This window comes from Mauremys mutica, chromosome 5 (genome assembly GCF_020497125.1).
Source record: "Mauremys mutica isolate MM-2020 ecotype Southern chromosome 5, ASM2049712v1, whole genome shotgun sequence".
Lineage (NCBI taxonomy): Eukaryota > Metazoa > Chordata > Testudines > Geoemydidae > Mauremys > Mauremys mutica.
The window spans coordinates 100,194,646-100,207,928 of record NC_059076.1 but is presented as its reverse complement, the minus strand read 5'-3'; the positions used below and the strand labels follow the sequence as shown (position 1 = coordinate 100,207,928).

The following is a 13,283-nucleotide window of genomic DNA, read 5'->3' as shown; positions in this document are numbered from 1 at the left end:
AGTTCAAAGAATCAATTAGTTTAAGTTTCTTTGATTTTCATGGCATCATCTGCTATACTGACTCCAAAAGGCTGACACTGCAGGTTTCATTTTTATATTATTTTTTCCACTGTGTAATATCTAGTATTTATTATTGATATTTTCCAGGGTTTGGTTTTTTAGTTACTTGTTTGCTGTAACTTTCCAGAAGATTATATGCTCGTAAGTAAAATACTCCTCTTTTCATCCTAGAGCAATATTAGTTGATTATAGAGTTTAACAGTTCTTGCTCACACCTGCTGACAACTTTCACTTCCTTCAATTCTTTTCTTCCCTTGAATAAGAAGAGGAAGCTCTCAACAGAAAGTGGAGACTTGGACTACCATAAAAGGGAAGGAGTTCCCAACAAAATTATCTGGTCACTGGCAGACTGATTGATGGGCTCAGTAAAAATCAAAGAGGTTCGTCTGGATTGGTGGCTCTGAATCCCAGAACCAAATGATCAGATAAAGGTTTTCTATAACATACAACTTTTTCTCATCTAACATTAAATTCTACATTAAAAAGTTATAAATGTCTAGGCATACAATGTTCCAAATGCTCAAATTGTAAGTCTTTGGTTTCCACTTCCAAGTCTTTTACAGAACTGGACTGCAATGATCCAGGGCAAACCTATCATTCTACAAGCTCCTGATGATGACTTAGGTCCTGATCTTGGGGGGAAAAGAAATCATGAAGGTGGATTCCAATCTGCTGAAGTCAATGGGGGTCTGTCAATGTGGATCTCCTGGCAAGATGGGACCTTCTGTAACAGAAACCTCTAGCAACAGTAAAAAGTACACATATGGCTATCCTCTAGGCTGGAGGAAAGATATCACATTTGTAGTTTGTTACTTAGATTTCCAAATTTATGAATTTAAATAGTTTTATCCCATCTAGACTTTTATATAGAGCATGTAATCATGGTATCAGAGAGCCCCTCAAAATTACCATGTACATTGAAATGTATATTTAGGCTTTGAAGTTAACTGAGGGGGTGGAACTAGCATTTTGTTGTTGTTGTCTGTCTGAATATATATTTCTGTAAGGCTGGCTTAACGGAGAAGTAACCATCATAATTAAGATAGAACCCATGCACTGACACCATTTCCTATCTCTGGTAATGACTAGCTGAGTAAACAAGGCACCAGACAACACATCTATAAAACAGGAATCCTAGCTCAAAAGTATGTTGTCAAGATTAATTAATATTTGCAAAGGTCTTTGAGATCCTTTAAAGGAAGGCTTTACATAAGTGCAGAGTATTCTTTAATCAATGTTTCTTCACAATCAAAAGGGCTAATATTTTTTTAAAAAAATGAGAGCTTAGTTACTACAAAAAACCAAAATTACAAAAAATATTCTGGAAGAGTGGAATCTGTAATATTTTTGTTCCAGGGTTTTCCTTCCCTTTCCTCCATTTCTCCATTTATGGTCTATGTGATTGGAGGTGTGAAGTGATCCCATCCTTGGGAACTCCAACAGAAGCTGACGGGGTCTTAAACATGTTAAAACTGATCAATCAATCCTAATAATGGAAAGATGTTCCCAGAGGTCTTTTATTCTTTTTCTAATAAGCATCAAGATGTCTACAGGGTTCCAATTAGATTGCTATTAAATTTAGATTGGGGGTAGCAACACACATACTTTTTATATATATATGCCATTCAGCAACTATAATTATACTCTGACCAGCTGTTTTACATCGCCCCATTATCCTGTTCTCTGCACGCCTTGTAAAATCCTGCCAAAAATCCTTCCTCAGCTATTGAAAAAACCCTAAATTCCTAAAATTCACTGAAATTCTACAACAAAATAGATGGAAGAGTCTGAAAAAGAAAAGAACATAATTTGACCTGATTCTCTTCTGTTCTGTTAAGTCTCCTTCACTGACCAACATAGCTGATAATAACCGGAGTGTTGAATTTGCAGATTTAGACTGGTTGTTCTTCATACCCAAGAGCCAGCGTACCAAAAGTTTAATTGCTTGCACCTATTAAAGATGAACACATGAAAACAAATTGATAATTTTAATAGCAACTAAGGTAAATAAAACACCAGAATCTACTGTAATCAAATTATAATCTGAATAGGCTACTGCTCAGTAAAATGCAGACTTTAAAAAGGAAAAGAATGAAGTAGTAAACTTTTTATTCATCTGGAAAAGTGGATGTAGTTCCTTGCTTGAAAAAGGGTTTTAGAAGCAGGTATTTAAGCAAAGAATGGATAAACGCATGGCATATTGGGATGGGGATGCAGCAAGAAAGAAAAAATGAGCTGAAAGAAGGATATAGAGGGAGAAGACAGACAAGGGGATTGGGATAAGCGAAGAGACTTTGAAGTGGAATAGTAAGAAAGTAGAGATGTTCTGTAGACATTGGGAGAAATTTCCAAAGCCTTGGAGGTGAAGATGAAAAGGTTGAACTTGATACAGAAGTTGAGTGGAAATAAATGAAAAGGTGCAAAATGGTTTCTGGATGATTCCACAGAACATTTGATAACAGCAGCAAAAAAGACAATCCTATAAGAGAACAGAACAAATCAGAGGAATATAGATTATATTTTACTACATGAAAATGGAAAATATCATAGACACAGAGATGGGGTTAGATGTAGGGACTTCCTATACCTCAAAAAAGTCTACCAATAAAAAAAATTGCTATCCATTAACCAGACATTCACCTCTGAAATGGTCATAATTAAAACTACGATTCTGTCAGAGAGCGCATGGATTCCATGACCTTCTGGGACTTCTTTCACAATGGCAGGGCTGGAGCAGCTGTCAGGCCTGGGGCCGCCGGAGCAGTGGTCAGTCCCACGGTTGAAGCAGCAGCAGCGAGCCCTTGCCACAGAAACAGCTGCCAGAGGTCAGCCCCAAGCAGCGCTCCGACTGTTAGTCTCTCTCCCCCTCCCGGGTATTTTTAGTAAAAGTTGACTGGTCATGGGCTTCCATGCATTTTTTTTTTTATTACCCACAACATGTCCCTGACTTTTATTAAAAATACCCATGACAGAATCTTAATCTTAGTCATAATTAGGTATACACTAAATATCCTGTAAAAATGGGTGAAAGGAGTTCATCACACACTGTTTTATGCAGAGATTCAAATTACTAGTTCTTCTGATTCTAAAGGTATCCTGTAAACTGAATCTATAGGCAGACCAAGCTGAAATAACAACAAAGTAAAGCTTAACATTCAGAATACGGAATACCCAGAAGATAGGACAGGACACCTAACTGCACAATTTCCACTGACATTGCAACAGTGTGTATTTCTATGGCCACATAAGCTACAATACTATAAGCAGTTACAAAGTTTTAGTTTTAAGAAGCGTTGTTCTAGCTGTGTCAGTCCCAGGATATTAGAGTGACATGGTGGGTGAGGAAATCTCTTTTTATTGGACCAACTTCTGTTGGTGAGAGAGACAAGCTTTCGAGCTACACAAAGCTCTTCTTCTGGTTTGTGAAAGCACTCTCCATGTGCCTAAGCTTTTCCTCCTCCTCCCAACATGAGACTGTTTCGCCTTCCCTGCTGATGGAAAGCACTGCTGCTAGGGGCAGGTGCTGCCTCCTCGCTCCTGGGCATACCCTCCAGAGGCATCAGGAGAAATGGGGGGAAAGGACGTGACCACGCATCGCCTCTGCCCCTGCGGTCCAATGAAAAACATTTGGCAGTCCGGTCTGCCTATTGACTATCCCTGCCTTAGAATATGTGCTAACTACTTATGCTAAACTATCTGTTTGACCTTGTATTTAGTTGTGACAATCATAGTACCTTTCCCAGACCTGAAGAAGAGCTCTGTGGAGCTTGAAAGCTTGTCTCTCTCTGACCAACGGAAGTTGGTCCAATAAAAGATATGACCTCCCCCACCTTATCTCTCTCAATTTTAGTTTAGCAGAAATTAAGCTATTTAATACGTTTTCAGGCTATTCTAAAAGACAACTGTAACCAAAATTAATTGGTAATATTTCTTTTAACATTCTCTATTGGTAGTGTTTAGAGATGTCAGTGATATGCTATCAAGTAACTAAACTCTTATTTCAAATATTGTGCACATCTTAATACAAAAAAAATATTCACCTTTGCTAGAACTTCTGGGGAAACCTCTTCATCTGGGGACCACAATTTCCCATTTTTCTCACCTGTTGACTACAGATATTTATACAAGTTTAAAGATGGATTCACAAACAAAAATGTAAAAAATTAAATCAAAGATTGTAAAGATTAGATTAACTACCATATGTACCATCTTTTTACATATATCAAATCAACATATTAGACATTTAGGGTATGACTATACTGCAAAGAAAAACACACAGCACCAAGTGTCAGAGACCTGGGCTCATGGGGCTTGAACTGCGGGGCTAAAACGTTCCTGCTCAGGCTGGAGCCCAGGCTCCAAGACCCTCCCCACTTGCTGGGTTTCGGAGTCCAGGCTCCAGACTGAGTGGGAAAGTCTACATTACTATTTTTAGACCCACAGCCTGAACCCTGTGACTCCGAGACTTCGTGCGGCAGGGTTTTTTTGGCAGTGTAGACATATCCTTAGCCCTGGTCTACACTACGAGTTTAAGTCCAATTTAGCAGTGCTAGATCGATTTAACCCTGCACCCGTCCACCCAACAAAGCCATTTTTGTCGACTTAAAGGGCTCTTAAAATCTATTTCTGTACTCCTCCCCGACGAGGGGATTAGTGCTGAAATCAACCCTCCTAGGTCAAATCTGGGGTAGTGTGGATGCAATTCGAAAGTATTGGCCTCCGGGAGCTATCCCAGAGTGCTCCATTGTGACCGCTCTGGACAGCACTCTCAACTCAGATGCACTGGCCAGGTAGACAGAAAAAGCCCCGCAAACTTTTGAACTTCATTTCCTGTTTGGCCAGCGTAGCGAGCTGACCAGCACAGGTGACCATGCAGAGCTCATCAGCACAGGTGACCATGGAGTCCCAGAATCGCAAAAGAGATCCAGCATGGACTGAACGGGAGGTATTGCATCTGATCACTTTATGGGGAGATGAATCCATGCTATCCGAACTCTGTTCCAGAAGACAAAATGCCGGAATATTTGAAAAAATCTCCAAGGGCATGAAAGACAGAGGTTATAACAGGGACCCGCACCAGTGCCGCGTGAAGCCTACCAAAGAACCAGAGAGGCAAACGGCCGCTCCAGGTCAGAGCCCCAGACATGCTGCTTCTATGATGAGCTGCATGCCATTCTAGGGGGTGCCCCTACAGCTACCCCACCCCTGTGCTTCCCTTCTCCCCCACCCCTCCCGGGCTACCCTGGCAGTTATCCTCCCATTTGTGTGATGAATTAATAAAGAATGCATGAATTTGAAACAACGATGCTTTATTGTCTCTGCAAGTGGAGATCAAAGGGGGGAGGGGAGGGCGGTTGGCTTACAGGGAAGTAGAGTGAACCAAGGGGGCAGGTTTTCATCAAGGAGAAACAAACAGAACTTTCACACCGTAGCCTGGCCAATCATGAAACTTTTTCAAAGCTTCTCTGATGCACAGTGCACCCTGCTGTGCTCTTCTAACCGCCCTACTGTCTGGCTGCGCGTAATCAGCAGCCAGGCGATTTTCCTCAACCTCCCACCCCACCATAAACGTCTCCCCCTTACTCTCTCAGATATTGTGGAGCACACAGCAAGCAGTAATAACTATAGGAATATTGGTTTCGCTGAGGTCTAACCGAGTCAGTAAACTGCGCCAGCGAACTTTTAAACGTCCAAAGGCACATTCTATCACTATTATGCACTTGCTCAGCCTAAAGCTGAACTGCTCCTTACTACCGTCCAGGCTTCATGAGCCATGGGAGCAAGGGGTAGGTGAGACCGTGCAGTGCTGCTGACTGGGAGAGCGGCGTGAAGCAGAAGCCTCCAGCTGGCATGATATTCCAGGCAGGACTGAATTTCCATTAGACAAAACTTAAAGAAGAGAATGACCTGGAGTCATTCCCATTTTTGTCCAGGCGTTTCCGACCGACCTCACCGAGGCCGGCCAGGAACACCCATGTCTGCCCAGGCGCCCCCGACCAACCTAACTGAGGTCGGCCAGGAGCACCCATGGGACGACAAAGATGGCTACCAGTCATATTGTACTGTCTGCCGTCCGCAAGGAAAGGCAAGGGGATGCTGCTGTGTAGCACTGCAGTACCGCGTCTGCCAGCAGCACCCAGGAGACATACAGTGACAGTGAGCTGAGCGGGCTCCATGCTTGCCGTGGTACGTTGTCTGCATGGGTAACCCAGGAAAAAAGGCGAGAAACTATTTTTTGCTGTTGCTTTCATGGAGGGATTAAGGGAGGGGGGCCTGACGACATGTACCCAGAACCACCCGCAACAATATTTTTGCCCCATCAGGCATTGGGAGCTCAACCCAGAATTCCAATGGGTGGCAGAGACTGCTGGAACGCACATCGCCAACTTAATCCGCTTTGTGGGGACACACACAATTGGCTGTATCAAATCGATTTCTAAAAAAAATTGACTTCTATTAAATCGACCTAATTTCGTAGTGTAGACATACCCTTAGTGAACATTAAGGGTTCACTGGCCTAATCACAAAAACTTAACAGCTAAATAGCCTGCAGAGACACAATCATAAGAAAAATAGAAAAGTAAGGACTTAAAAAATAAATCTTACCCTATCATTCATGAGGAGATCTTTCACGATGAAATTTGCAACCACAGATTTCATTGGAGAAGCAAACTGGTCTGGAGCTAACATAGAGATGTGGCCCAAAGAGACTAATGGAGTTATAAGTTGCTCTGGAACATCAGCATTCAAACTTCTACTAAGAGGCTGGGGGAAGAAAAATTTCCATTAAAAATGAATGATAAATTGTTGAGTGTGAATGCCTGAACAGCTTAATGAACTAATTTATTTCATTACTGGACTGCGGATTAACTGCACTTGTCTCCCAAATGACATCATTTCATGAAACCAAGACAACTTTTTGTCTATGAAACATTTCCCGCTGTAATTTACAGGATAGTGAAAATAGCTATCTTAATTACAGAATTATAGTGTATGAAATTATACTAGTGATAAAAGATTGGCCTTTTTTTTTTTTTTTTTAAACAACTAACTAGGGACCTGAGGGCTTGTATACAAAGGGACACTCAGGAAAATTAATCTGAATTAACTCTAGATATGAACTGAAAGTGCAGTAGTTAAACCACTGTAAACCCATGTGGACATCCTCATTCAGAATTAAAATGTCCTTATTTCAATTTATCTTTGGTGAGTTAAGCTAAACCAAATTAAGTATATTTCAATTTTGAATGAGAGTGTCCACATGGGTTTAATGCAGCTTAAATAGTCATTAGTTAATTCAGGTTAACTTTCCTGAGTGTCCCTGTATAGACAAGACCTGGTTCTGCATTTCTTGCAACCCAATGGAAGTTTTGTGCGTTACTATGAATGTCAGATCAGCAATAGAATTTTTCATAGCATCCCAAGTGAAATGGCTCAGGCCCAAATTTTCAAATATTGGTACCAGAAGTTGTGTCTAATTAAGTAGCTTCATTTTCTAGAGGACCGAAGATCTCAAAGTAGTAAATAGGAGCTCAGCACTCCTATAAATTAGTCCTCTTGTTTAGATATTACAGTTCATATAGAACACACCTTGTTAGCAAGCTGGACTACACAAGACATAAAATGATTCCATTCTATTCTAACCTATTTAGTAGAACTACTACTCAGACATTGAACATATTAGCTATTTTTAGGATGCATGGCCTTGTGCAGTGGCTAAAGACCAAAAAAAATCAGATAACTCAGCTATATGGAAATTTAATATTTTAAAATTAACTCAGTTACACTGTGAACAGAAGTAACTAGCCTGACCACAATTAGGTGGAGAGCATTAGGAGGCAAAGCTAGAAAACATCTGTGAACAGAGCCTTCTATCAAAGCATAAGTGACATGCATTTCCCTTTCATCATAATAGCTGCCAGAATACTGAGAAGGGATATTTTCTCTGTGTATGCTAGAAGTGTTACTCAGTGTCCAGACAGTGTCACTGGGTGTAGGGGAAGAGCATGTATTTGCACTCTCTCCTAAGTATTACTAGAAACAGCTTAAGCACAGAGTTCCAGCACTAAAGGTTCAATTGAGTCTTTCAGCTCCTGAATTATGCATGGATTCAACGGTAATCAAGATGAAGTTGTTTTCTTAATTGCAACTTTAAAAGTGAAGAGACGCAAATTATTTTAACAAAATTCAATAAAAACATTATACCACATTTGGCAAACATACCTCAAAGATCTGTGCAAGTTGCACTTCTTTATTTGAGAATATGGCATGTATACAGTGGACAGCCTGTTTTGCTTGGTGAGGAGTACCTCTCTTTGCTTTCTGATGCAAAATAGGAATTAATGTCCTGGAAAAATTAAACAATATTTCAAAATAAAATATTTATAACGAACAAATTTGCTGGTTGAACTCTTCACCAATGCAGGTCCCTGATCACAGAATGAAAATCTTCAGCATCAAGCTCTCTTTTGAAAGCTGTTCAGGAAGGATAATAATGAGACAAATGCATGTAAACAACTGACCCTCATCTAGAAATTGAATCATATGTTAAAAAGGAACGTTTATTGTAAAGCACAATATACTTCACCAGTAAATAGATTATTTGCCATTCACTTTTCATTAATAAAGTCCATACATTCTCTACAGAAGCAGAGGTAGCAAGAACAGATTGAAGCAGTGTTCAGAGCTGGAACAATGAAGTCTCAGGTTTGTTTGTTTTTTTCCTTAAAGTAGGAAAACTGGAAGAATGCTAAAGTATGTTAACAATGTGAGCAGAGTATTCCAAGCTGGTGATTTACAGATGTCTGTCTGAATGACTCCCTCTTAACTAGCTACGTCTTCCATGGTAGGTTTAATTACGTGATAGTGCAGGATTCAAATTAATTGTGAGCTCGCCAATATAAATGGGGATTACACCAGATTTCCAAGAAGGATGTATCAGATGGCCGTACTCTCTTGTGATAGTACTGAAATTATCAGTGGTCTTAGAAAAATCATGTTATTTAAATATTGATATAGCGCCATAACTTCATATTGTGCTTTACAGAAAATAGAGACCCTATCTCTGTCACAAAAATTTACAATAGAAATCATATAATCTTTGGAAACAACAGTGAATAGATGAAAAAAGGGACAGACTAGTATTGCAACAAATGAAGTTCTGAAATACATGTTGATTAGAGGTTGGTTGTGTACAGCTAGATAAAAGTAGTGGGCTCTGAGTAAAGATTTTAAAGTGGACAACATGCACTGTCAAAGGGGGGTCATTCCACACAAAGAGCAGCATGAAACCAGGGCACAAAAATGAGTGGGAGAAGGAAACAAAGAGAATATCAAGGTGAGAAGAGTAGGTAGAGCATAAAGCACAATACGAGGAGTAGGGTTGAATCCAGAAAAGGGCCATGCAGTGCCTTGAAAGTGACTCTTGCCATTGTGGCCCCAACCCAATCTTCACAAGCAGGAGCTCTAGGAGAAACCCTAGGCACCCCACACAGCCGAGACTCTGGGGTTAGGGAGCATGCTATTTGCTGATGAGGTGGATTGAAAATGTGTGCATTGTGTGTGTGTTTGGTATGTGGCAAGGGTGACAATGCTGTGGAGGTAAGTAAAGAGTCCTTTGCCTTTTTCTGTAGCCACATGAGAAATAGGATTCTACCCTCTCTGATGAGAATGAGGGACTTGGCAGGGGGTAAGTTAGCTTCACCTTATGTGTGAGTCCAGAGATACAGTTAAGTTGGAACCGACCCTTGCATATCAATCACTCCATTGTACAATGAAGTCCTTTTGGGATCTGCTGAGGTTCCTGACTATGGTGGCACTGGAGTGGTCAAGGCCAATAGTGCCTGGTAACTTTAACATCCACAAAGACAATCAGTCATCTGAAAAACCCAGGATTTCATGGTCACCAAGGAGCTATCCCAGATGGTTCCGGGTACAAATTGTAGTTAGGCATATACTTAGTCTGGTGTTTAGGATTGCAGTGGAGGTGGAGATTCTCGACGTTATCCCCATGTCACAGACTGATCTTTAGCTCGTTTGATTTCGAGTTGGGGTGCACCTCCCTTGTCTGGACTAGGGACCTGTTTTGATAGTCTTCTCTCAGAAACTAGAGCAGGGGTTCTCAAACTGGGGGTCGGGACCCCTCAGGGGTCGTGAGGTTATTACATGGGGAGGTTACGAGCTGTCAGCCTTGACTCGAAACTGCGCTTTGCATCCAGCATTTATAATGGTGTTAAATATATAAAAAAGTGTTTTTAATTTATATTGGGGGGGGGTCGCACTCAGAGGCTTGCTATGTAAAAGGGGTCACTAGTACAAAAGTTTGAGAACTACTGAACTAGAGGGACCTGAGGAGTTCCAAAAGGGTCTGAGGGAGAACTCCTTTCCTCAGACAGACTATTAATAGACTGGTGAATTATTGTAATACTCTGGTCCTCAATCATCAATGAAGTGCCCTCTGGGACTCTTTTCCACAGTTTCTGCCTCACAGGTCACCTTGATTTATAGAGGGCCTGCAACAACCAAAACAAAAGAGAAGATGGCCAGGATGGCAGTGGTGCAAATCTAGACTCAAATCTGACAGACTGCAACAAAGGTTTTTAAAACTCCTATCTTGTGGTTGCGAGAGAGGCAAAGAAATGGTTCTTTGCTTCCACCATGATATCTGCAAAATCTTGTTTAATTTGCTTGGTTAATCTGAGGAATTTTTTGCTCAGTTGATGCATCAAGTATCTCCAGTTGAGGGAATTTCTTCATGTCGGATAAAATTGCTCAAATTCAAGTCATAGCTATCTGCCTCAATGGGAGCACAGCATGTTCTGGAGGTGTCAAACCCTGAGGTCAGGTCTATACTAGGAGCACTTTGTCAGTATAGCTATACTGGTATACTATACTGGCAAAGCATGCCTAGTGTGGATGCAGTTTATGCTGGCAAAACTGCTGGCATACCTTATTTCAGGCCCCCCGCTTTCCCCACTGCAGAATTTGGCGGCTAGATTACGAGACAGTGTTTCCTCCCACAAGCACACAAAACCTATGCCTTATGTCAGGGGTAGGCAACCTATGGCACGTGTGCCGAAGGCGACACACGAGCTGATTTTCAGTGGCATTCACACTGCCCGGGTCCTGGCCACCGGTCTGGGGGCTCTGCATTTTAATTTAATTTTAAATGAAGCTTCTTAAACATTTTGAAAACCTTATTTACTTTACATACAACAATAGTTTAGTTATATATTATAGACTTATAGAGAGAGACCTTCTAAAAATGTTAAAATGTATTACTGGCACATGAAACCTTAAATTAGAGTGAATAAATGAAGACTTGGCACACCACTTCTGAAAGGTTGCCGACCCCTGCCTTATGATCTGCACTGGCTGCCTACTGATTTCCAGATTGATTTTAGGTGTTGGTGTTGATATACAGAGCCCTAAACGGCTTGAAAACTGCTGAAGAAATTGCCTCTCTTTCCCCTCATGTCTCGAGGCAGTTATAGTTAGCAGAAGCACCTGAGATGGAACCCACGACTGACAGACAGCAGGTGTTCTTTGTTGACGAAATGTTTTTTTTTACCCATGAAAGCTTATGCCCAAATAAATTTGTTAGTCTTTAAGGTGCCACTGGATTCCTCATTTTGTTAGAATATCCCATATCTTTGGAAGTGGTTTCCAACTTGGTCCATAATAACCAGAGTTTTTAACCTTCAGGGGGTCATCTTTTCTCCATTTCTCAAAAAAATGGGAGAGGCTGCGTAAAGGAAAGCATTGGGTAGAAATAACGTTGGGGGATTAAATTAAATCTTTATGATATCTTTGTTGTTGCTGGTATTTTAAAATGGTATTTTAAGACTAGATCTTGCTTTTTAAGTGTGTATTTTAAGGAGATTTTTTTAATAATGTATTTATGTTAAACCTACAACAAATACATAAAAATAAAGTGAGGACACGGAGTTTAAATGTGAAAAGAGACAGGGAACCAGTGAAGGGATCAAGGTAGTGGGGTAAAAGGCATACACGTTCACAGCAACAGGAAAGGAAGATTATTTTAGTAGCAACATGGTGAATACGTTAAAGGAAGGGACAGACTTTTAAGTGTTAAAGGCACTACCAGTATGTGAAGAAATACACTCACGATCTTATCTGCGGCAGGTCTGTTTCTATTTTGTGGCCTGTGTTTCTGAAAATCTGAATAGCTGCCTCAGCTACCTTATCATCTTCCATCCTGAGGCACTGCAGGAGAGACTCATATGTCTCTGCAGAGTGGAACGAGGTAGGATGTGTGAAAGACAAAACCTGTAGATACATAGCAAAACCAAAAAATGTTTTTGCACATGCATAATGGATTACCAACAAACAAAATGATTTCCACTTATGTTTCTTTATGAGAAATAACAGTAGCATGTTTATGCCATTTCATATCAGGTGCTTCTTGTAACACATCTTAAGATGCATCTTAAAATACATTAACATTTTGTTTTTCAGGGCTCCCCATCCATTACTTTTTAAAAAAAAAATTCGATTTTTAAATATTTGAACATATTTATTCAAGACATTATTATAGTATTTAGAACTTGCTTTATAGCTCAACCTATGTAAGCAACACTTTCCCCTCATTTTGAGAAATCTCAAAAGCATAATTTCTCCAGAATCTTAGATAATTGGGTAAAAAAAGAATGACCAGGTTTGAGGGATTTTTTTACATATATATATATATATATATATATATATATATATATATATATATATAAATACAATGTACAACTAAAAGACTTATAGTGCCATTTTAATCTAAGTCACAAACATTGAAGCACATCTTGTAAAGGAATTACCCTAGCTAATATTTTTTTTCCAAACCTGCAGGGATTCAAAGCTGGCCACAGGGAGAACAAATAGCTATCACAAGGCAAAACTACTCTAAGAATACAGGAATTCGGAAAACATGTGTTAGGAAGGGGGAAAATAGTCAAATGGATGTCCAACAGGATGCAAGTACTGTATAGTTTTGGATTAATCTGAGCTGGGCTTCCGGGATAAGAACTGCACACTACACACATATACTACAGGACTGGCCCAACAAGGAAAACAACAGAACTTCACTGGCCATCACGTACAGCCCCCAGCTAAAACCTCTCTAGCACATCATCAATGATCTACAACCTATTCTGGAAAACGATCTCACTCTCACAGACCTCTCACTGTCCTCGCTTACAGACAGCCCCCGAACCTGA

The 13,283-nt window shown here is 40.4% G+C and overlaps 1 protein-coding gene across 3 annotated transcripts in view; it reads right to left on the bottom strand.

Moving 5' to 3' along the window:
* The window catches only part of PDS5A (PDS5 cohesin associated factor A), a 163,412-nt gene that overhangs the window by 28,715 nt on the left and 121,414 nt on the right, over nucleotides 1–13,283 (bottom strand). For all 3 annotated transcript variants that reach the window (XM_045019338.1, XM_045019340.1, XM_045019339.1), the window contains exons 19-23: nucleotides 12,188–12,348; nucleotides 8,284–8,407; nucleotides 6,667–6,825; nucleotides 4,101–4,169; nucleotides 1,875–2,011 (exon numbers count right to left, since the gene is read on the bottom strand). In XM_045019338.1, coding sequence (XP_044875273.1) covers nucleotides 1,875–2,011; nucleotides 4,101–4,169; nucleotides 6,667–6,825; nucleotides 8,284–8,407; nucleotides 12,188–12,348 — 650 coding nt within the window. The remainder of the gene's footprint in view (nucleotides 1–1,874; nucleotides 2,012–4,100; nucleotides 4,170–6,666; nucleotides 6,826–8,283; nucleotides 8,408–12,187; nucleotides 12,349–13,283) is intronic.